The sequence below is a fragment of the Sapajus apella genome, unplaced genomic scaffold, assembly GCF_009761245.1.
Source record: "Sapajus apella isolate SASKATOON/1434 unplaced genomic scaffold, GSC_monkey_1.0 scaffold26, whole genome shotgun sequence".
NCBI lineage: Eukaryota > Metazoa > Chordata > Mammalia > Primates > Cebidae > Sapajus > Sapajus apella.
Window position 1 is genome coordinate 1,998,918 of NW_022436966.1, and position 24,767 is coordinate 2,023,684.

Sequence of the window (24,767 nt, forward strand, 5' to 3'; positions counted from 1 at the left end):
GACTCCTGGCCAGACCCTCCCCTGGGTGTTCCCTTTGTGTGAAACCTCTTCCCCAGCATGGTCAAAGAAACCAGAAGATACAGGTAGCTGCCCTCCAAGGCAAAGAGCAGCCTAGGAAAGAGACTGCAGGTGCCTGAGTGAGGAGAAGGCAGGTGGGAAGGGGAAAGTCCTGGACTGGGGAGGAGGCAGAGAAGGCCAGAGCTAAGGCAAGCTAGACACCAAGCCCACCCCACCACCCACCAGTCTTGTGAAAGCAGCAGCTGTTCCACGGGGCCCCACCTATGGCTTCTTGGCTGCCTCCGCCTCCAGAAGGCTGGGCCGGAAATGGTACCTACACCCCATCCACCCTCCCCACCCACCCAGACACATCCCCCTTCACAGTCACACCGAGTTCAGGTACCACAGAGACACACACACTGATACTGCTTTGTGGTTCAGACGGTTTTATACTGAAATATATCCGAGCTGATCCAAAACAGCGTTGGGTTGGAGGAGAAAGAAATGATGAAAGTGGGGTGATCTCAGAGCTCCATGTTAGCGACTCTTGGAGTGCGGGCCAGTCCATCTGTCTGTCTGCCCACCCGGCAGGACAATCAGGCCTTGGAGGTCCAAAGGAGCTCACCAAGCCAGGCGGAGGAGGCAGGCCAGTCCCATGCTGGAGGGTACCCCGCGCCCCCTCCTACAGGGCAGGAGAGTCCTCAGCTGAAGGGCTTCACCAGCTTCATGGCAGCATAGTTCTGGAGGGAAGGAGGAGACAGGGACACATGGTGATCCCACTGGGGCAGGCACAGCCACAGCAGCTATCCCAGATCTGGGGCACAGAGGATGGGGCTAAGCTGCCAGCAGGCAAGAGGCTGGAAGAGGAGGCTGGTGGCTCTTCAGCCACCTGCCCACGCCTTGCCCTCATCATTTGCCATCTATCCCATGTGGGCTCAACACTCAGCCCTGTCTAGTGCTCCAGCCCACCAGGCAAATCTGTACCCTCCAAAACTCCACCCGCATCCTACCACCTGGGGGCCAAAGCTGCCCACATTGCTCTGTCTCCTCCCCCATCAAGCCAGGCCCATTCCCAGGTTCCAGCTGACTGCCCAGAGGACTCTGGGCACCCGGGGCCAGGCCTCTTCCATCAGATAGGTGCTGAAGGCAGGGCCCAGGGTCCTCCACAACACAGCAGCCCAGGGCTCATGGGTCACCACACCCTTGTCCAGAAAGCAGAGAGCTGGGGACGGACTGTCGTGGATGACCCACAGCACAGCCCAGCACCACAGACAGGTCATTCTTGATTAAGCCCTGCCTGCTGCAGGATTGACAGTATCCTTCCCTTCTTGCTTCTCCCCCCAAAAACCATGAAAACACATACAACACAACACAGGGCTCCTAATTGGGACAGTATGTTCCCCAGCGCCAGCCTGGGAAAGCCAACTCTGGAAACAGAGCCGGCCCTCCTTCCTCGCCAAACGCCTCCTGCCTCCGCACGCTGGCCCTGCTCCCGGCTGGCTCCGAGGGGGAAGCTGAGAGGAATCAGACAGGCTGCCCCCTCATGCCCCTCCCAGGCGAATTTCCAAGAGGGTGGGGGATTTGGCCAACTGGAGGGAGCTGCCCTATCCTTGGGCCCCTCTCCACTAGGCCCTGGCTTGGGGCGGGCAGCCTCTGCCCCATGGCCTGAAAGCCAGGTGAGGATCACCAGGGCCTGGCCCTCATGGTCTGGCACTGGCCAAATGATTGAGTGACTTGGGTAGAGGGAGACAGGATGTGTTCAGCTCATAGCAAAGACCTGCGAGCAAAGCCACTCTGCAGCCTAGGCCCAGGCCACCCCTCCATCCCTAGACCCCTCACCTAGGATCTGACACTCCCACACCAGCTCTCGGAGAGGGAAGGCAGGGTCCGTATTTTAAAGAAGACAACTTCCAGAAGAACTCAAAGGACACTGACCCACTGCTGGGGGGCTAGGAGACAGGGAGGAGCTCTGACCAGGGCCCCCACAGTGCCACTCTGCTCCTGCCCACAGGGACAAGGAAGGACCACAGGCTGGAGTGACTGGAAATCTTCTCTTCCTCTCCCAGCTGGGCAGCAGGGCCTCCTTCCCCAGGGCCCTGGAGGCCTGGATGTGCCACCCAGTGGCCTTACAGTGCAGGGTGCAGCTGCAGGGGTGGGGGTTAGGCATGGCACAGGTGGTGGTGATGCCACTTTAGACCTGCCCTTCCTTCCCCTCCCCTTGGCTCTCCAGAAGGAGGCTTGGCTTAACATACAGCACCCAGAGTAGACGAAGGTGCTCCCCTAAGCACAGTCCCAGCCACAGAAGCCAGAGCTGACCTGGTACAGCCTCCTCCTCGTGTGGGCAGGAGGGATTTGCTGAGGTCACAGGGAGAGTCGATATTCCTGACTCCGGTGAGAGCTCTGTCATATCCAACAGGGTTTCTCTGTCCGTAATGTGCCCGTGGTCAGAGAAACCCTGTTGGATGCGACAGGTCCTGGGACTGGCCCGGGACTCTGAGTTTCTAGTGAGTTCCCTGGTGCTGCTGCTGCTGGTCCTCAGATCACACCGAGGGTGAGGGTCTGCAGCAGCTCTTCTCTTCCTAAACTCCCACAGCCTGAGCCTCCTGAAAGAGCGTTTGATCATACACAGTGTTTTTCCTTACTCTCTGGTTTCAGTGTCTCCCCAGGGGACTGAGCATTGTCCAGTGCCATAAGACTCATCCTCTTCTGCTCATGCCCACAACTCGCCCTTACCTCCCAGATGCACACATGCACTTAGTCTCCATGGCTAAGTGAGCGCTGGCCAGCTATGCTCAGAATGGGAGGAGGAGCCTGAGGCAGGCTGGTAAGGGAGCTGCCTGGGCAGGAAACACCAAGCAGAAGTCCTGGGGCCTGACCCCACATCTCAGGTCACAGTGACAGCTCATGCTCCAGGACACCACACATGCACATACCCTTCCATAGTCCTGTATCTCAGCTTATATTTGTAATCTCGTCTTCCTTTGCTTAAAGAGGCCTCCCGCATCGTACACACCTTGGGGCCTTGTAACCTAGATCCACCCTGAACTGCAGTCAGATTTTGCTGATTGACAAACCTCAGAACCTTAAAAACCTCTCACCATGGCTCCCCAGACGACTACAGCCAGCTTAGCAGGCCTGGCCTGTAGGCAGACCCATCGTCATCCTGGTTCTAGACTCCCCTTAGTCTCTGGCCCAGATGGTAGCTGGTCTAGACATCCAAACCAGACATCCTTTCCCCAGCTCCTCTCAGTTCAGTTAGGAGACTTTCCGTGCTGTTAGCAACTGCATGGAAAAGGTGTGTGGTTTTAACTGTCTTCCCCTCTGAGATGCATTCTACAGACACAGGCATAGCTAGCTACAGTGGGAGGGGGGCTCCTACCCTTTCCTCCTCCTGGAGGACTCACAAAGCAAAGAGCTCACCTGCAGGCAGTTCCCCAAGCAGCCTGTGTGCTATGGGGACAATGCTCTGGGCCAGTGGCCTGGTGCTGACCAGTAGCAAGGCCTGCAGTGGGAATCACCATGAGCCCTGGACTGCGAGTGCGCGCGGAGTACTGTGCAGCCTACAGCCAGCCCCTTTCCTTCTCTGGGTGTCTGCGTTTTGGCCACTAACATCAGGGCCTCAAGGGGTGGATTACACCATTCTCTCTACTTTTATATAGGGCTAAAGTGTTCATATTTTAAAAGGTTTCTTTTTAGTTTTAGAGAGCATTAGAAATCAAGTGTCAGTCTGAGAATGCTGCAACTCCTTCAAGACCTAAAGTATCAGAGACCCAGAAGAAGTCTCCCTCGTGATCCGGGTTCCCTAATGAGCTGTGCAGGCTGGGGAAGCATAGGCAGGGACCCTCCTCCCCCAAGCAGTGCCCCACAGAGCAGAGACATGGCGGCCACCTCTGATAGGGCCCTGCAAGCTCATCAACTGGCTTCTTACCAAGTGAAAGGAAACCTGAATGGGCACCAAGCCAAGGGAGGGCTCCTGGACTAGCCTCCTGCTCCCTGCAGCTTCCCCAGGCCCACCCTCCTGCAGGAGCCAGGACACATTCTACACACTCTACTGAGGGCCTCAGGTGGACCCTGAGATGTTCTTCCAGCCCCAGCTCCTCCCTTCCTCTGGATTTGCAAGTGCCATCAAGACAGAGGGACCATCTCTGCCCTGCCATCAACATCTCACCTTCCCTTCCAGACCCATTTCCACATCTCCCTTCAAGAAAGTCCCCCTGCCCACCACAGCCAAGGGGCCTCATCTTCTGCTAACCCCTTGCTAGAGGGCTTGCTGAGGACAGCCTTGTCTGACCATGAAGGGCAAGAACAGTTTCCCTCACTAGACTAAGAGCCCCCAAGGATAGAACTTTGTACACCTACCAGATTGGAGACCCCCTGGAGCCAGGGCTCTGTATCATCACCAGACCAGGGGCTCCCCAAGGACAGAAGTTACTTCTCTCCATTAGACTGGGAGAGCTCTTTGAGGACAACAAAGACCTCCCCCATTAGACCCAGAGCTCCCCCACCACAGCATCATCAGGCCTGCTCACCGGGAAGGCGTAGAGGAAGATGGCCAGGAACAGCAGCAGGATGAAGAGGATGATGAAGAGGATGATGGCCCACCGGAAACGCCGCCACAGGATGTACTTCATGGTCTTGTATGGGGAGGTAAACCACAGGAAGGAGGTGTCGGGGCGCCTGGAAGTGAGATCCTGGAGGTCAGTTGGGCATCCTCTACCAGGGTTGCTTTTTCCAAACTCTGCTTTCAACAGCAGGTCCAACAGCCTGGCCCTCCACAGTCCACCCCAGTGCCTTCCCAGGTCCTGTCCCTAAACTAGCCCTTCACACCTGCATTCCCTCTCCCACAAGCCCTCACTACTGTGTCACCCCCACCTGTGCTGCCTCCTTTTCTGGGTGCTGCCAAGCCCTAAGCATCCTCAGGAGCCCAGTTCTCTGCCATCCTCTCCAGGACACCTTCCCTAGTGCCCTCATCCATTCCTGAACCAGGACTTAATCACAAGCTACAGATTTCGGAGCTGGGCAGTGCCTCAGAGCGCTCTCCAGTTAGATGAGCTAGGGCCCACTGAGCCCCAGATAAGCCAAGCCACCTGCCCACATGCACATGGCTGGTCCATGCTAAGGAAGGATGGTGGGAAGAGAACACAGGAAGCTGGTTCTCTCACAACCAAGAACCTCAAAACCTTTCCCTAGGCGAGCACCACAATTCAAAATACATGGAGGACTCTGTGTCTCCATCATGGCCCATTAATATCAGATTACACACTGGTGTCTCATGGGTCTCTCTTTTGTTTCTGTGAAGATCCTAGCATCCTTGTGCAAGGGTGCCTCTCATTGCTCTGCCAGTCCCATGACACTCAGGCACAAGGTGCTAATCATAGTAGGTGACTAACTGAGCCATCTATGCTAAATCCAACTTGAGCCAAGTAGGCTGGTGGGGCAGGATCTGGCAAACACATTCCTAAGCCCCCACAGCCATCTTTCAGTAACCGCCCCTGTAACTGCCTTCACAGCATCTACATCCATTGGCTTGGTCTCTCTCCCTAAGAGGTCTGTGAGGTAGGGAAGACGGATTGGGCTCCCCATTTCACAGATGGGAAAACTAAGGCTGTAAGACCACTTGAAAGTCACACTGGCGCCACAGGAGAACCACGGAAGGCAGCTTGGTAGGGGCAAGACCTTGATTGGAGCCAGTCAGACCAGGTGACAGCATCTCTGTTTCACCACTCGCCTAGCTGGAATGCCCTTATTTAACTGTGCTGAGATTGTTTCCTCATCTGTAAAATGGGGATAATAACAACTACCTGTAATAACCTTCCTGTAGGGAAGGTTCCATAGCACAATGTATACATGCATATAACAGCATGCTTGGCACGCAATCCACAAGTACCCAATAGCACCTGTGTCTTGAATTCGCTGAACCCAGTGTTATCTGGAAAGATGCCCATCACCTGCACTCTAACTTACTGTGTGGCCTTGGATGAGTCAGGCCCCTCTCTGGGCCATGTGACTTCTACATGGCCATGCAATAGGATGCCTCCTGGACTGTGGCCTATACCTCCGGACCTGTGGGCATCAGGGCTCAGGGGCTGGGTACTGACCTCGGGTCCTCAAGTTTAGGGTTCATGTTGGGCTCATCCCGACCCAGGCCAGCAGGCCGCTCCTCATGCTCACTCTCTGCTACAATCTCCAAAGTCATTTCCAGCTTGCCCTGTGGGGACAGAGAGCACCTGGTTAGGGGCACAAAGGCTTTGCTCAGTGGCCTGGAGATTAACTGGGCCAGAAAAAACACAAGGGCCACTTCATTATTTAAAAAAAAAAAAAAAAACAAAAGAAAAAAGATGTAGGGTTTCTGATCATAAAAGCAGCACCTGCTCTTGGTAGAGCATTTGGAAACCTCAGCAATGTATAAAGAAGGGAGACTCTCACCCATACATCCACTACACAGAGACAGGACTGTTAACATTTGCATGCATCTGTTTTTCTCCACAAGTGTATGAAATGTCACACTGTGTATACACAGCTCTACAGATGGCTTTTTTCACTTAGGAATATATCTTGCTATGTAGTTGTCTATTCTTTAAAGTTTGGCTTTTAATGACTGCCAAACATTCTATGGGATGGTTGACCATAATTATTCAGTCACCTACTTATTTTGGTTCATTTAGGTTGTTTCCAACTCTGTTAGGATAAATAATGCTGCAACAAACATCCTAGAACCTAGATTTTTTTTCATTGGGATATTTCTTTAGAAGAGATTTAGAAGGGGGATGACAGAGTCCAAGGGCATAAATATTGCTAAATCTGTTGTTATACGTTATCAAATTGCTTCCTCCACACAGTAAAACCATTAGCATTCCCAGCAGAAGTAAATGGGGTGCCTGTCTTCTCTCTGAATCCTCATCAACAATGTGCATTTCTATTTTAAAAATATATATAATTTAATAGACAAAAAAAGCACATTTTAAAATACAGTAGCCCTCCCTTATCTTTGGGTTTGATTTCTAGGGTTTTAGTTACCTTTGGGACAGTACAGTAAGATATGTTGACACAGAGAGAGAAAGACCATATTCACCTAACTTTTATAACAACATATTATCATTGTTCTATTTTATTATTAATTATTGCTGTTAATCTCTTATTGTGCCTCATTTGGAAATTAAACTTTCTCATAGATATGCATAGATGGGAATAAATATAGTACATATGGGTTCAGTACCATCTGCAGTTTCAGGCATCCCCTGGACATCTTGGAACGTATCTCCTGCAGATGTAGGGGAGACTACTGTATTCCTTTAATTAATTACTAGAAGGACTAAACCTTTTAAAAAATGTTTTCTAGACGTTGGTAATTATTTTGTGAATTATCTATGCATGTCATTTTCTCATTTTTCCTTTGGGGTACTAGTATTTCTTATGTTACCATTCTTTATATAACAAGTATCTTCAATTTCAAGGACCGCTTTCAGGGTTGGCTGGCTGCCTGCAATTTCTAAGTAAACTTTCAGGGATTAACTTCCACTCCATGGCTGCTGTGGACTCAGGAGAAGGATGGTTCTCTCTGGCCCTCCAGTCACCCCTCTAAGCAGGCCTCTCAGAGAGTAGAACAAGGATGGTCCCTTGGAGAGTCCTGCTCAAATGTGAGAAGCATGACCCTTGTCCATTCACCCGGGAAGCCTGAGCAGAGGAAATCCAGGACAAAGATTGCTGTTCAAGCCAATGAGCAGAGTATAAACAGACTCATCTTTTGATTTAAATAGGCGTTCCCTGGGATGTGAGCCTCAAGGGAGAAGGTGGCTGGGAATTGGGAGGGAAGAGGGGGAATGCCTTGGAAAATAGAGAGAGGGGACGGGGGCAGGAGAGAGGGAGAAAGGAGGAAGAGTAAGCATGTATTCTCTGATGATTTCTATGGAAGAAGCTGCTCTGTGCCCTCCACTGGGGCTGGAGGAAGTAGACGTACCGCCAGTATCTTCTTCTCACCCTCTTCTGCTACACAGGGCCACCAGCCCTTCACTGTTTTCTGCTCAAACAGGGACACAAACCATTCTGGGTGGAAAGTGTCATCCAGCTGGTCCAAGGTACACTTTTCAGCTGTCTTGGCTGGCTTGGGCATGCGGTTGAGATCGAGCTGCAGGGAGCCTGCAACGGAGAGGTGGTTTGGCCAAGGGTTTCTCGATCACTGCCAGCCTGTGGCTACCCTAAGGCAGGGCAGGTTCAAGAAAAAGTCACTTCCTCTGTCACCAGCTTCTATCCATGGCTGAGCCACAAGTAAAATCTCACGAACTCCATCTCCCCACCCATTGCTTCCCATTCCATCTACACAGCTTCCCATTCATCTGTTCACACATTCATATGCATGTTCATCTATCCCATTTACTCACCCTTAACAAAGCCACCCACCTCTTCAATTACTCATCTATGGACAAATACATTCATACACCGTCTATAAACAGCCATCTATCAATTTTGTTTTTGTTTTTGTTTTTTTGAGACGGAGTCTCACATTGTTGCCCAGGCTGTAGTGCAGTGGCATGACCTCGGCTCACTGCAATATCTGTCTCCTGGGTTCAAGCAATTCTCCTGCCCCAGCTTTCCAAGTAGCTGGGACTACAGGCATGCGCCACCACACCCAGCTAATTTTTATTTTTAGTAGAGATGGGGTTTCACCATGTTGGCCAGGATGGTCTCGATCTCCTGACCTCGTGATCCACCCGCCTCAGCCTCCCAAGTGCTGGGATTACAGGCATGATCACCACATCTGGCCCCATCTATCAATTTTTTAAAATGGTTTTTATCATGGTAAAATATATATAACATGAAATTTGTCATTTTAAGCATGTTAATTGTACAATTCAGTGGCTTTAATTACAGCCACAATGCTGTACAACCATCACTACTATTTCCAAAACTTTTTCATCCTCCAAACGAAAACTCTGTACCTTAATGGGTACTAACTCCCCACTCTTCCCTCCCCTTTCCCCCCATAACTTCTAGTCTACTTTCGGTCTTTATGAATTTGTCTATTCTAGATATTTAATATAAGTGGAATTATACAATATCTGTTCTTTTGTGTCTGGCTTATTTTGATTAGCATAATGTTTTCAGGGTTCATCCTTGTATGTATCAGTAGTTCATTCTTTTTATGGTTGAATAAGATTCCATTCTAGGTATATACAGGTTGAACACCCCAATCTGAAAATCTGAAATTCAAAATGCCCTGAAGTCTGAAAGTTTCTGATTGCCAACATGACGGAAAACTCCACACATACGTACTTAAACTTCGTTTCATGCATAAAATTATTTAAAATATTCCATAAAATTCCCTTCAGGCTATGCTTATAAAGTATATATGAAAAAAATGTATTTAGATTGGAGTCCTATCCCAAAGATATTTTATTATGTGTAAGCAATTATTCCAAATCCAAAAAGCATCAGAAATCTGCCGAGCATTTCAGATAAGTGATATTTAACCTGTACCACACTTTGTTCATTCACTTATCTGTTGATGGACACTTGAGCTGTTCCCATCTTTTAACTTCATATTGTGAATAATGTTGCAGTGACCATTAGCGCACAAATGCCCGAGTCCCTGTTTTCAGTTCTTTGGGGTATACGCCTGGAGTAGGATTCTTGGTTCATCGGTAATTCTATGATCAGCTTTTCAAGGAACCATCAAACAGTTTTCCACAGCAGCTGCAACATTTTATATTCAAACCAGCAATGTACCAATACACCAGCAATTTCTCCACATCCCCAAAACACTTGTTATATTCTAGTTTATTGTTATTACTATTATTGCCATCTTAGTAGGTGTGAAGTGCTACCTCACTATAGTTCATCCAACAATCTATCCAAGCAGCCATCTTTTTATATTGTTTTGTCTAATCAGCCCTTTTATCCATCATCTCCCTGGATACCTCCAGCTATTATGTTGAACCATATGAAAATTCTCGTATTTAACTATCTTTGACCCATTTAAACAGCAATTTCATGTGGTTTCACCTAATCCAATCATGATATGATAAAGTCAATTTGATTGAAGCACAGGTCGCTGAATGGATCAGGTAAGGGAGATCAATAGAAAAAATATTTTCTGAAGACAAATTCTCAAGCACCATGCAAAGGAGATTCAATTTTTTTCAGTGTGGAATGCATACTTACTATAACTGAGCATTAAATGTAACTATTTTTCTAGTTTTCTTTCTCTCCACTTATCCATTTATCAGTCCGTCCTTCCATCTGTCCATCTGCTTTGACCTAACTACCGACATTCCTCTATAGCTGCCATTTGCTAAGCACTATATCTATCTCTTAATCAGGTTACTATTCCACCTGTCTGTCCACTTACTCAACTGCATATCTGCATTCATCTATCTCTCCACCCACCCATGTATCTCTGCATCCCTCTGGTGCAGATGAATGATTATTTTCTATTTGAAATACAGTGCCGATATATTAAGCAAACATCAAAATATTAAACCACACACACACACATACACACACAGTATCTCAGCATGATCTACATAAAAGACTGTAAGGAAACACAGGATATCTGGATGGTGAGCTGATAGGTGCTTAACCATCACCTTTAAAATTAAAAATAAATAATCAAAAGACATAAAGTATATAATTAGAAAACACATTATGAAGGTGGAAAAGAAAAATTTCATGGAGATAAAAGCTAGCATTTGTTAATGGTTTTATAAAGTGAACCGGCAATCAACAGAATGGGAAAAAATTTTTGCAAGCTACCCATCTGACAAAGGGCTAATATTCAGAATCTACAAAGAACTAAAACAAATTTACAAGAAAAAAACAACTCCATCAAAAAATGGGCAAAGGATATGAACAGACACTTTTCAAAATAAGACATTTATATGGCCAACAAACATGAAAAAAATGCTCATCATCACTGGTCATTAGAGAAATGCAAATCAAAACCACATTGAGATATCATCTCATGCCAGTTAGAATAGCAATCGTTAAAAAACCTGGAGACAACAGATGCTGGAGAAGATGTGGAGAAATAGGAACGCTTTTACACTGTTGGTGGGAGCATAAATTAGTTCAACCATTGTGGAAGACAGTGTGGTGATTCCTCAAGAATCTAGAAACAGAAATACCATTTGACCCAGCAATCCCATTACTGGATATATACTCGAAGGATTATAAATCGTTCTGTTATAAAGACACAAGCATACTTAACGTTCATTGCAGCACTGTTTACAACAGCCAAGACCTGGAACCAACCCAGATACCCAGATGCCCATCAATGACAGACTTTGATAAAGAAGATGTGGCACATATACACCATGGAATACTATGCAGCCATAAAAAAGGATAAGTTCATGTCCTTTGCAGGGACATGGATGAATCTGGAAACCATCATTCTCAGCAAACTGACACAAGAACAGAAAACCAAACATCACATGTTCTCACTCATAGGTGAGTGCTGAACAATGAGAACACATGGACACAGGGAGGGGAACGTCACACACTGGGGTCTTTTAGGGGGTTAGGGGCTAGGGGAGGGATAGAAGGGGGTGAGGAGATTGAGGAGGAATAACATTGGGAGAAATGCCTAATGTAGGTGATGGGGGTATGGAGGCAGCAAACCACCATGGCATGTGTATACCTATGTAACAATCCTGCAAGATCCCCACATGTATCCCAGAACTTAAAGTATAATTATACATACACACACACACACACACATATATAAAGAAATAAGACAAATAAATTTAAAAAAAAAAATACAAAAACTGCACCACTGCACTCCAGCCTGAGCCACAAGAGCGAGACTCCATCTCAAAAAAAAAAAAAAAAAGAATGCATATACTTCTGTTTTCCCCTCCCAATCTTTATGCCATTGTTGTCATGCTTTTTACTTTGTCAAATGTTTTTAACTCTGCTACACTGTTGTTTTGTTCAAATAATCATCTTTTTAAAAATTCTAAATAAAAATTTTAGAAGTCCTTAAAAAAAAAAAAAAGATGAGTCTGTTTAACTTTATTTTGAACATGATTTACTAGGCAAAAAATGCAGGTTTTTTTCTTTCTTTTAAAAACTAATTTTCTTTTTTCTGAGACGGAGTCTCGCTCTGTAGCCCAGGCTGGAGTGCAGTGGCGTGATCTCAGCTCACTGCAACCTCTGCCTCCCAGGTTCCAGTTCAAGCAATTCTCCTGCCTCACCCTCCTGAGTAGCTGGGATTACAGGCACGAGCCATCATGCCCAGCTAATATTTCTATTTTTAGTAGAGACGGGGTTCCACCATGTTCGCCAGGCTGGTCTTGATCTCCTGACCTTGTGATCTGCCGGCATCAGCCTCCCAAAGTGCTGGGATTACAGGCATGAGCCACCATGCCTGGCTTAAAAACTAATTTTCTAAAGCCTCACTTTATAAAAGAAAGATTGATGCCATAAATTCATAAAGTCTGTAAGAAAAAAGACTCCATAAAAAATTTAAAGCATAAGAAAAAATGGGAGAAATTATTTGCAATGTAACCTTAATATATAAAAGGCTCTGAAAATCAATAATAAAAGATGAACACTGCAAAACCATAAAAAATTCCACAATAATATGGATAACAAATATATTGCAAAGTTCTACCTTAAAAGCAATAAAGAAATGCAAATAAAAAGGAAATTCCTTATTGGAAATTTCTTTTTTAACGTACAGTGGTAGCAAATGTTTAGGGAAAATGGCACCCTGTACAAACAGACACAGGTGGGAATATAAACAAGTGAAACCTTTCTAGAGGGCAACTCAACAAAATGTTTCAAAAACCATTAAAATGTACAAAGACACATCTACTTCTTAGAGTTAAGGAAAGATATGCACAAAGGGTCCAAAGATGGGCTTTCGCTGAGGCTGTCACTCACGTCAGAAAACCAGGATATGACCTAAATAACCACGAAGAGAGGATGAATGAAAACGGCCCATCTCTATGACAACACATAGGCAGGCATTAAGTGTGATGTTGCAGATATAAATGTAGATTGACACCTACTGACCAGAAGGATGTTCTTGGAATATTATTAGGCTTTCCAAAAAATCAGGATATAAAACAGTTTATGTCATAGAAACCCATTCATATGCATACGAATATATGTATATATTGTGTATGTATGCATGTATATATGTATATATAAATGCACACATAAAATACTTATATTTATTTATGTCTCAAATAATATATACCACAATAATACATGCCAAAATGTTAGTGGAAATTATCTCTGGGTGGTGAGATTAAGGTGGGGAGGAGGCATGGCTCATCTGCATTTTCTAATTACAGGAATTCTATACAAAATAATAGGTAAAATAACAGAAGTCAAACTTGGTGCCACCCTTTTTACACCTGATGCTTTTATAATGAAGCTCTCTGTGTGCATTTGGCCAAGCCAGGTGTGCAGGGCGGGGGGGGGCAGTCAGGTGAGCAGGCAGCCTTCTCCCCACTGCCGGCAGCTGTGCCCCAGAATATCCCCTGCTGGGGCCCCAGGGCTCAGTGAAAACCAACTCCCCTTCTGCAATCAAGGGCCACCCAAGAGGGCTCCAGGCTACCCTGCTCCCAAGTGGCAGCCGAGATCTAGACGCCAGGTATCCTGACTTCCTGGGCTGCCATTTTCGCAAGCTGTCTTTATTTTTTAATCAAGGTAAAATTCACCTCACATAAATGCACCCCTTTAACCATTTTAAGTGTACAAATCAGTGGCTTTGAGTATATTCACAGAGTTGTGCGACTATCAGCACCATCTAATTCCAGAACCTTTTCATCACCCCAAAAAGAAACCTCTTCCCCGTCACAGTTACTCCCCATACCCACTTCCTTCTCCAAGTCCCTAGAATGCACTAAACTATTTTCTGTCTCTATGGATTTGCCTATCGTGGACATTTCATATACATGAAGCCATATAATATTTGACCTTTTGTGTCTGGCTTCTTTCACCTGGCATGTTTTCAGGTTCATCCACAGTGTAGTATGTATCCGTATTTCATTTCTTTCATGGCTGAATAATATCCCATTGTATGGATAGATCACATTTTCCAGAGCTAACCTTTATAGCCGTGACGGGAATTGTGCACTCAATGCTCTCATCTACAGATGAGCGTGCTGGCCCCATAAAATGTCTTCCTCCCTGTCCCCATATCCCAATCCTGCAAGGTCACCATCCCCACCTTCCCTTCAATCCAGCACTCCCTGCTCCCCAGCCCCGGGTTTCAGCACAGCCCGTCCCACCAGAGCCCTGTCTGGGGGTAACGGGGATAGCACTGGTGTTGGTTCATTCAGTCAGTCATGCAGCACAAGGAAGAAGAGTGCCTTGAGCCCCTCACACACAGGGCTCGGTCCGTGTCAAATGTGAGGCCGGACAGCAAGCGACAGGCAGCACGCACTTGCGTCCCTCGGATCCTTACCTATCTGAGTCCCACCATCCAATATGGCCCAGTGTTCAGTGCCACCTCTACTGACAGGCCCACCCTCGGTGGCCACCAATCACTCTGACACTGCTGTGTGTCATACACCTCACTTAACGCTGGGGCCACATGATCCTGAGCTCCCTGATAGCAGAAGGCGGGACCACTCCTCCTGCCAGGCTTCCCCAAGGGTCCAACATTGGCATCAATACACAGCATGGGTTCTGGGGCAGCCCCTAGTATGCAAAATGGGATTCTAGAAATGGTGCTTACCCAGAAAGTCATCAAAGGAGAACTTGTCATTGTCCCAGATCTGGAATACCACTCGTGCTGGGATTTTGCTCTCAGTCTTGTCCAGCCTCCAGAAGGCATCCTGACCCAGGGAAGGAGCAGAGAGGGATGCAGGGAAGCAAGATTAGAGAGAGGCAGTGTTCCCTTCCAGCCTGGAAGGCTGCCTGGAGGAGGCAGAGGAGTGGGACGTCCCCGAGGGTCTTGCCAGAGCCAGGTCCTGTGGGAAGACTGGGAAGGGCGGATCCCAGAAGGCAGTGTTCAAGGGCCCAAAAGGGCACTCTGCAGGCTCAGTTCACATAAGATGGCTCCATTAATCTTCCCAATTCTGTAAGTCAAGGTTATCACTCCCATTTTTCAGATGAAGGAAAGGCTTTGAGAAGTTAAAGGAATGGGCCTGAGGTCTGACCACTAATAACAGTAACATTGCTATCGTGCTTCCTATGCTTTGGCCCGCTACTGCTATGAACTCATGTATCCTTCCTACCACCTATGAAAGAGATACTATCTTTACAGTGGAGGAGCTCTGCAAGACCTCACAGCTAGGAAGCGGCAAGCTGGGATTCAAACCCCGGCGGCCGGGTTCCGGAGTCCTGCTCTCCACTGTAAACCCTGCTCTGCAGCTGGGATCTCAGAGTCAGGGTGGGGAACTGAGACCCTGGGGGATGCTGACCTACCCTGGTTGTCACAGAAGGATCTCCCAGCACCCTGCTGTAAGGAGCTGGCACTGGAATCTAGACCCCAGCTCCGCCCTCTCCACCCTACCCAACTTCACTCCAGGAGCTTGTCCCAGGGCAAAGCAAAAGCCCGCAGTCTGGGAAGTTCCATCTCCTGCTGAAAGGAGAGGAGGTGCCCTTCTCTCCCCAGCCCATCTCCCTCAGACCAGCTCGCCTGGAACAAGGTCATCCTGGGCTTCTTCCCACTGAGGCTTCATGGAACAACTGAGGGGTGTGCGACTGCACGTGCGGAGGCCTGGGTTCCCCTCAGGCCAGCCACGCTCAACCCGTAGCATTGTCACGAGGCCTTTCCAGCTCACAGTCCTGTTCTCTGCCTTCTCACTATAACTCTCCCCTGGGGGGCGGCAAGGATAGCAAACAGTGTGACCATCCTGCAGATGGCGGGTGCCACGTCCTGAGTGCCAGGTCAGAGCAGGGGCCTGGACCCACCTCTGCAGGGGAAAGGCTCCGCCACATGCCTGGTAAACCCAGGCTTGCTGCCCAGCCAGGGCCTGCTGTGTGGCCACCTCCACCTCAGAGGTTGGCCATGGAAATCCCAGTGAGCTCCCAAACCGAAGGCTGTGACACCTGCCCTATGAGGACTGGTCACCATGCAAAGCACCCAGCCACAGCTGGGACTGCTGCCTGGGTTGGGAAGGGGCTCAGGTCTCCAGCTGGCCCCTTGCCTCCAGCCCTGTGTCTGCTGCCTCCCCCTTTTGCAGGCCCCAGCCTGGCCCTAGCCCTGCTGCAGGTGCCTCCCTCCTCTGGCCAGTTTTTATGGCCAGCTCCGCAGGCCTGCCTGCATGGTCCGCCAGCAGCCTCCATTCCTCTGGCCGGCTTGGTTTATGGGCTCAGTAATGAGCCAGAGGTTCAAACGGCCCCTGATGGGAGCAGCTGGGCTGGGGCTCCAGCCTGGGGAATGAACCCCCCCAGGTCCCAGGCGCTCATTATGCTCCTGGCCTGGGCGCTTTTACTAGCTGTTTATTTGCAGGGTGGGTGCCTGACGCACAGGCAGGCCCCAGTGGGTGTGCTGGGCTCCAGGTGGGGAGCCGGGCCGGGGCAACCAGTGGTGGTTCAAAGCCGCCGGATGAAAGGAGACCTTGTATTTTATGACAGTCTCGTCTGGTTAATGGGGTCCCCTGAGGGCCTGCCTGCCAGAGGCCCTGAACCCCACGGCACGGCAGAGGGCTGGCTCTGCGGCAGGCTCAGGGAGCCCAGAGGCTGTGCACTAACCCACCCCAGCCTCGGTCCTTCAGCCCAGCCCAGCTAACTGGTGCCCCACTGTGGGCCCAGCTCCACCTGCCTCCCAGGGTCCCTTCACCCCAAGAGGGACCCTCGGGCTCTACCTTAGGCCAAGCCAGTTTCTGTCTTCCACTTCCGGTTGACTTCAGAGCCACCTGGACTCTGTTTCTCAGCCTCCTCTTCTGACCTTCTCAGCTCCTCCTTCCAGCCACCCCCTCCCCAGAGTCTGGCATCATGCACAACGTCCCTTTCCCTCCAGACTTTCCTCCCGGCAAGCCTCTCCTTCAACACCCTGACTCCTCTTCCTCCTCTCCACCCCTGCTCCCCCCATGGGCTCATCATTCTCCCAAGTCTGGCCCAGACCCTCTCAGCCATCAAGCAAACGGTCTCCCATATCCTCGGCCGCTCTCTTCCTCGGGAACTCTCTTGGCAGGTGGGCCCCACTCTCCCCTCCCTTCTTCCTCCTGACCAGGCCCTATGCTGCAGAGACAAAACCACATCATGGCCAGAATGGAACCACCCCAAATTCTTAAACAGAAGCCACAACTGGGCCCCCAGAATTGCCGGGTAACCCTCTCTGCACTGCCAGTCACTCTCCCTCCCCGTCTCTGTCCCTCCCCCACCATCACTCAGCATGGCAGTTCTTTCCGACCTTTTCCATTGGTCTCAAGTCACCTGCCCCAGTGCTGGGTCATCTCTCCTCTTACTTCAGGGACAAAAGCAGAAACTTCCGTTCCAGCCACTCTTTGTCCACATCTCCACCTGTCTCGAGGAAGGGGCTGTCCCACCTCCCACTCCTCTGTGTCAGTCCCCATCCATGTCCAGCTCTTGCAGGTAAGCCCTGGAGGTGGCACGTGGGGCGCAGCCCTCCCTCTCCATTCCCAGACCCCTCTCCCTCAGTCTGTGGCAGAGTGGGGCGGGGCAGTGCTGTGTTTCCAGGCAGATACAGCCTTGGCTTTCTGATGGCAACAGGCTGGTGACCAGCAAGCACACTGAACAGCAGCGAACAAGGCTCAACGTGCAAACGGCCCAGGCTTTCCTTGACCTCACAGAGCGCTGTTGCTCAGTTCTGCTTCCTGCCAGTCACTCCGCAGCAATGGCTCAGTAAGGGGATCCACTTAACCCTGCTGAATCCATGTTTTCTTTTGTTTGATGGTTTCAGAATGTTCTGCAGAACATTTTGGTTTCTCTAACACGCAGATGATCCTGCATGTTAGGCTGGGAAGGGCCAAGCAGAGGGGGTGTAATAAAGAGAATTAAGAAAATCCAGGCACTGAAGTACGTCCTATATCCCCTTCCTTTCAAGAGACAAGGAGTCATAGAAGCTTTGAGGCTTAAAGCCTTGAGCCACCTCTGGAAGGAAATCGGGCCTGCAGAACCTGAATGCCAGAGAGGCATTTACCCCCTTGAGTAGGAAAGCATCTCAAGGTGGAAGTGAATGCCAGGTAGGATGAGGACGGTCACAAGCTATAGCAGAGGGCCCACTGCCTCCAGCCAGCATGGGCCTGAAGTCTCCACTGCCCTCAGCACCCCTCTGTGCTCTGGGGGCTGCTCTCTGAGGGCAGGCCTGTCCCACCAGGAGGATGCCAGCTGCCCTCAAGTTCTGCCTCGTTCAGGGGTAAAGAGCTGATGCTGAGAGGTAAAGATCTAAACTAGCAGATGCTGAGACACAGAGACCAAGGTCCCCAAATCCAGCCTCCCCTCTGGCTGATGATGCAAACCAGGTCTCCCCGGGTGCCCTTGCCCTGTAGTGAGAGGTGGGAATGAAGACAGGAGGACGATGGGTGAAGGCCTGTAAGCAGAGCCGCTCCAGTGGCTGCCCAGCTTGGAGGGTGACTGTAGGCACAGATGGGGAAAATGAGGCATGGAAAAGATGGCCAAGCAACTCTCAATCCTGTGGACATCATGATCTACAGGCCAGGTCAGCCCTCTTGGGAAGCTCCCCCACGGGGTCTGCCCCACTGCCCCTTTGAAGGGACACCTCTGGGTGTCCCTACTCTGCCCACTCAGACCCCATGATCCTTCCTGCTGCTTAACTTGCCTGGGATAAAGAGGGAGGCAGTGACTTTGTGATCCGGATTTAGCTACAAATGATGGACGTGGCACCGTGTGGTCACGAGGTGGCCTTGGGGTGGCAGCAGTGCTGGGGATGGTAAAGATGGTGGAAGAGAATGGAAAAGGGGTGGACACAGAGATAGTGAGGCAGCTTTGGGGGTACTAAGAGCAGGGGTGGTGGTGCCATGAATGACAGAACAGTGGTGGTGACATTGGCAGTGAGGAGGCAACAGTGGTGGTGACATTGGCAGTGAGGAGGCAACAGTCGTGCTAACACCAGCAGTGATGGGACAGCAGTCGTGGTGACATTGGCTGTGATGAGACAGCTGTCATAGTGATGTCAGCTGCGATGGGACGGGGGTCATCACACCATGCTGAGATGGCAGTGCTGGTGACACCGGCACTGCTGGGATAGTGGAGGTGGTGGCCATGTGGAGATGGCAGTGGTAGCTCCAACGTGCTGGGGCAGCAGTGAGGTTGTGACAGTGGCTAGGCAGGGACATGGCCAGGTCAAGCTAACCTTAGAAGCCCTGGTGCTGGCACCCCAGGGGACAGGAAGGACACTGACCTTCTTGGCGACGGTACAGACTTGCTCAGCTGGCAGATAGTCGAAGGGGAAAATGAACCTCCAGTTGAAGTTGCCTTCACCTCCCAGGGAGCGATAATGCACATCTGTCTTTTGCTTGTGTTCTTCAAAGCCAATCATCCAACTAGACATACACGTTTTTAGATAACGGTTCTCATTAAGATTTCCAACACAGTATATACATCTTCAATTTAGGTGGACAAGGAGTTAAGAAGGTAAATAAGCTTACTGCAAAAAGAATTCCCAGGAAATCAGCATGATGTACAAAATGTGCCATAAATTTTAAAACGTTCTAACTTCCCACCACTAAACTTGTAAGTTCAACCCAAAGTTCAGTGCCAAAAAGAAATCTGGTGGAGAATGATTTCCCAAAAGGCAGAGACCATCCCCAGGAGCCCTCCTTGGAAGCTTGCTTGTTCTCCCCTTCCCTGAGCCAGAGCCCCCCATGCTGCGCACAACCCAGAGGGAGCACGGGAGCCGCGGCGAGCGGGACAGGCAGGAGGACACTGGTTCCTACCCTTTCACGTAAATGTCGCTCATCTTCTCTCCGGTGATGCTCAGGTCATCCAGGATCACATCTCTGGTGTTCCAGATAATACAACGCAGAAAAAACCTGGGGAGAGGCGTGACTCCAATCCACCCAGATTTCCTACCAAAGGATGGGAGGGCCTTGGCCAAGAAGCAGACTGAACCAAGAGGACTCGATGCCTGCCTGGCTGGACACTGGCCCAGGCCCGAATGAGAACTGCATTCTGTGACCCAAGCAGCCTGAAGCCCAGCAAAAAGAGCAACCGCCTGGTCCCACCCATAGCAGGCTGCAACGCCCCCCACCCCCAGCCCAGTTCAGAGCCTCTGGCTGGGCAAGTCACCTTCTGGCTCTCCGTGGGGTGATGTTGAAGGGAGGTCCAGGCCGCCCCAGGGCCTTTGGAAACAGGTCGACCCACATCTGCAGCTTCCCCTGCGGAGACAGGGTCCGTTCTCTCCCCACCCTTCTCATTTAACGAACTGTTACCACACACCTGCCCTGGGCCAGGCACTGAGGAAACAGAGCAGAGAAACCCAGGCCCTTCCAGGGAAAGGCTCACTGCCCTAAACAAGGGACTACAGAGTCAACTGCAGAGGTGGCCGCTGCCCCACAGGACTTGGGCCTGTGCCCGGGGCTCAAGGCTCAGGGCGGGCTTCTCAGAGATGGCGGTGGCTCAGCTGAGTCTCAGAGTCCAGGGGAATGGCATGTGCGTGGCCGTGGCGTGTCAGAGAGCACCGTTCAGTTACGGATGGGACACCACTCTCCTTACCTGCCCCTCATCCTCCTCCCTCTCCGCAAGTGAGGTGTGAATGTGTCTCATCTTAGAGAAGAAGGAGCAGGGATTGAAGTCACTTGGTTAAGTCAGTTCTGCAGGGTCACAGAACTAGAAGATGAAAGAGCCAACGTTTCATTTCCACACCCGTTGTGCCACCTTGGGGAGGCCGGTAGCCAAACCACTAGGTGAAGAGGGAGCTGAGTTCCAAACAACAGAGGCAATGTTTTCTGGCATTCACAAAGGCATCATCATGGCTCACCTCGCCTTACTCTTTGCCTATAACCGTGTCTCTCCTTCTACTCTTCCAAAACCCAGCTCTGAGGTCACCTCTTCCAGGAAGCCATCCCTGTCACCATCCCAAGGCAGCTATCTCTGTGGTCCCCACCCTTCAGTGTGGGAGGACTCCCCTGCTCCTGAGGATTGTTCTCTGTGGGTGGCTCTGTCACTTGGTCATAGGATGCCAGTGATCCTGGCTGTACACCCTACAGCGGCCCAGCACAGGGTTGGCCATCTGAGACAGAGTCACTGACAGACAGTGATTGGGTGGGGGCATCCTGAGGTCAGGCTGAAATAGCAAGGCTTCAGGATGACAAGGAGAGGTTGGAGGCCAGGCCTACAGGGATGAGCGGGGAGAGTTAGACTCATTTCACAAGCCCTGAGGGATGGGGGCAGCCAGGGGAAGCCAGGCCCTAGAAAGCCCCTCCCAGGCCAACCATGGCTGCACTCAGACTGTGAAGAGATGGGTCAAGGGAGGATTGACCAAATCCCAAGGTCCCCACTGGCCCTTCTGGAATATCCATGTTGTCAAGGGGGGATTGACCAAATCCCAAGGTCCCCACTGGCCCTTCTGGGATATCCATGTTGTCAAGGGGGGATTGAACAATCCCAAGGTCCCCACTGGCCTTCCTGGGGTTGGGGCTGTCCGGAGTTCGAGGACTCTGGGACCCAAGGGTCCAGATTCTACCTGCTCGATGTCCGGCTGCAGGGGGCTGTAGAGGGGCCGAGACTCCACGTGCTCTGGGACCAGGCCCTGCTGCCGAAGCACATGCAGAGCCAGACGCTCCTCCACTGGGCCCAGGTGTGGGTTTGGGATCCTGCCAGCCTCTGCCCCAGAGAGAAGACAAAAAAGTTGCAGGAGCTGGGGAAGCAAGAGATGATGGGGCTGCCCAGGGAGCAGGCTGAGCAAGGCTACCTGAGGCTCATGGGGAGCCCTGAACTCCCACAGCCTCACCCCCAGCCCAGATGCACTTGTTCTGGTCCTCATGTCTCACTTTCTATAGGGGAAATCTTGCTGTCCATGAGCTGCAGGCTTAACATTCAGAGTCTCCATTGCCATCATTTCTAACAAGCTGTTCTATAAAGTTTTCTTCCTATTTTCCACCATACAAATCCTTCCTGTTTCCAAAGCTCACCTCTTCCAGGAAGCCCTCCCTGACTGCTCCCAACTCTAAGCCTCAGCAACCTTTACCCCTAAGTCTGGCATCTCAGTACTGTGAGTATTATGCTCTCATTCATGTAAGTTGTTCTGTTAGTAGCAGTAGCTAAAACAATACCAATAACAGCAAATACTTCTAGAGCAGGAACCACATGCCAGGCACTATTCTTCAAGATATTAACATATTTAATCTTCATAAGGCTCCTAGAAGCTAAATGCTGTGATTGTCCCCATTTTAATAGATGAGAAACTTGAGGCACAGAGAGCACACAGCTAGCAGCAGGGCAGCTGAGATCACATGCTCACTTAGGAAAGGTGCATGACTGGGCATGAACACCCCTTCCTGTCCCGGGTGCTTCCCAGGTACAGCTCCTCCTTGCTAGGAGATGGGTCAAAAACTTATGCCACAGATGGGGAGAAGGCATGGGGAGTCCTGACCCTGAGACGCCATGCACACCCATATGTACACACACGTGTTCACCCATCAGACCTGCCCCCCCATCTCGGTAGGGGCCCCAAAGGAAGACGCATGGCGCCTCAGAAGGCATACCGGGCCAGGACCCTGGCTCTGCTCCTAGCCGACTGGGTGGCACTGGGCAGGTGGTTTGCCACTCTTGGTCTTACCGGCCTCCTGTGTAAAGGCAGGCAGATGTTGGACCTCACCATCTCTAGCTTTCTGGCTTTTGTTTCTTATGACTCTGTGACCATGAGCCACAGCCCTGTGCTAAAGTTGCTCACAGACTAGTAGAAGGAAATGAGACTCCCTCAAAAACAGATGCACATTCTACAGGAAAAGGGAATGAAGGGGGCTGGGGAGTGCCTTATGGCCGAGCCTGGCTCTGCCATGACCTGGGAGTCAGGAAAACAGAATGAGACGGAGGAGGGGGTGGGGGATGGGGCATCAAAGCCATCATTTCCCTTTTATAACCTTGGCACCAGCTCTGACATCAAACATCTCTGAAGCAACCAGAAGGCGAGGGCCCAGCTGGGCCTGTAAACACCTCTGGGGAGTCTGAGCTGTTCTGAGTGGGTGATGCAGGCCTGCGGGCATCTCAGACACACGGAGAGCATGTGGTGGGATTCTCCACCAGGACTGCTGGGCAGAACCGGGAGCAGGGTGGGGGCACTACAAGGCCTCCTGCCTGCTTTGGGATCCTTTAGATGCATGGGCTGCGGGTGAGGAACTTGGAAGGCATCATCAAGGTCAAGCTGCCAAGCTGGTGCAATTTAAGTAAACTGTTTCTCAGAAGTGAACTGTATCCCAAACTCCACCCAGAGTCAGAGCAGCCAACGCCAGAAACAGACTGGGCCTAACTCTAACCCTGACACTGGCTTCAGACTCACCTCTGCTCTTGCCCTCAGATGGGCCCCAACCTGGCCTTGGACTGCACTCTGACCCTGGCTGTGCCCTGACCTCTAATTTTCGCAGTGGCATCACAGGTCAGTACCGGTCCTAAAAGTTTCAAGTGCAAGTGAAGCCCATCTGTGCTGCCCACAGCCTGCTGATGTGGATTACGTCCACTTGGGCCCTTTATGGTAGCAGAGGGTCTGGTGAGAGAGGAAGGGGTACAGCAAGAGCCCACCATGGTTTGTGGTCATGTGCCAGCTCACCTATCTCTTCAATGGAGTATTCTTTATCCTGAAACATCACACTGCCTGTGCGGTACACGGGCGCCTTGACTCTGCGCTGCTGGCAGAAGAGGTGAAGGAGCTGGGAGGGGCGAAGCTGATCCCGCCACTGGTTCGGTCCAGAGCTGAGGACCAAGCACAAGAATAGATGAGATGCTTCAAGGACACTGACGAGGGACATGCAGGGACCAGTGTACCCCCATGCACAGCACTGCCCACCCTTTGCTTTTACGTGGGTGCCCCATCTGATCGCTCACCGTGACTGGGCATCCCCATTTTACAGAGGGAGAAATGAAGGCTCAGAGAGAAAAGGACTCGTTTAAGTGTGGAATTGCAACTTAAATGTTTTCAATTTCCAGAGTTAAAGAAGCAGACCCAGACAAGACTCGAGATGATGGGAAGGGGGTGCTGTCTACACATGCATTCCCCTGACAAACAATCACAGAATTCCTCTTCGGGCCCAGCTGCAGCACATGTGTCCTTCCATCTGTCTCCCCTGCTTCCTTCCTGCCTTCCTTCCCTCTCTCTCTTTCCAGGTACCCAGCCCTCTCCAGGCCTTCTGTGTGCATTACAGAGAACTGGATTATAACAATGTGATGAGCCAGGTTCTTGATTCAAGGCTATTGCTTACAACCAATAACATCTCTGGGCCTCAGTTTCTTCATCTGTGGAGTGGGGATAGGGCTCCCACTGGACTCAATGAGAGAATGGCTAGGAAGTGCTAAGCCCAGGGCTGGCACATGGTAAGTGCTCAGTAGACCAAGGTGGTATGTTGTCAGAAAAGCAGACAGCCCCCATTCACGTACACACAGTAGGTCTGTGGGAGTCCACAGCGAGCCCCAAACTTGGACAGCAGCCTGTTCTCTAGGTCGATGACCGTCTCACCAATCTTTTCATCCTTGGAGAGGAGGTCATAGTCGTAGAGAGTGATCTTCAGGTCCTTCTCCAGAGGCAGAGTGCAGGTCAGCTCAAACATCCTACAGGAAGGGCAGATTCCTGATGTCACCCGACACGGTGCACCCAAGGGAGAGGCAGGGCAGGGCAGGGCAAAAGCTCAAAACTACCCCATGGAGTCTTCCTTCCTTGGAGCCCCTGTAGCTCTTAC

The 24,767-nt window shown here is 50.5% G+C and overlaps 1 protein-coding gene across 28 annotated transcripts in view; it reads right to left on the bottom strand.

The window, feature by feature from the left end:
- Window positions 1–426: 426 nt before the first annotated feature.
- DYSF (dysferlin) overlaps window positions 427–24,767 on the bottom strand; it is a 232,015-nt gene continuing 207,674 nt past the window's right edge. For 27 of the 28 annotated variants that reach the window (XM_032291772.1, XM_032291768.1, XM_032291766.1 and 24 more), the window contains 11 exons: window positions 24,469–24,639; window positions 23,645–23,787; window positions 21,563–21,702; window positions 20,167–20,255; window positions 19,815–19,910; window positions 19,280–19,421; window positions 14,684–14,783; window positions 7,955–8,133; window positions 6,096–6,205; window positions 4,527–4,674; window positions 427–737 (listed from right to left, as the gene is read on the bottom strand). In XM_032291772.1, coding sequence (XP_032147663.1) covers window positions 699–737; window positions 4,527–4,674; window positions 6,096–6,205; window positions 7,955–8,133; window positions 14,684–14,783; window positions 19,280–19,421; window positions 19,815–19,910; window positions 20,167–20,255; window positions 21,563–21,702; window positions 23,645–23,787; window positions 24,469–24,639 — 1,357 coding nt within the window. In that variant the 3' untranslated portion in view covers window positions 427–698. Of the gene's footprint in view, window positions 738–4,526; window positions 4,675–6,095; window positions 6,206–7,954; window positions 8,134–14,683; window positions 14,784–19,279; window positions 19,422–19,814; window positions 19,911–20,164; window positions 20,256–21,562; window positions 21,703–23,644; window positions 23,788–24,468; window positions 24,640–24,767 lie in introns of those variants that run through there. The other variant, XR_004272972.1, reaches the window with a different exon arrangement.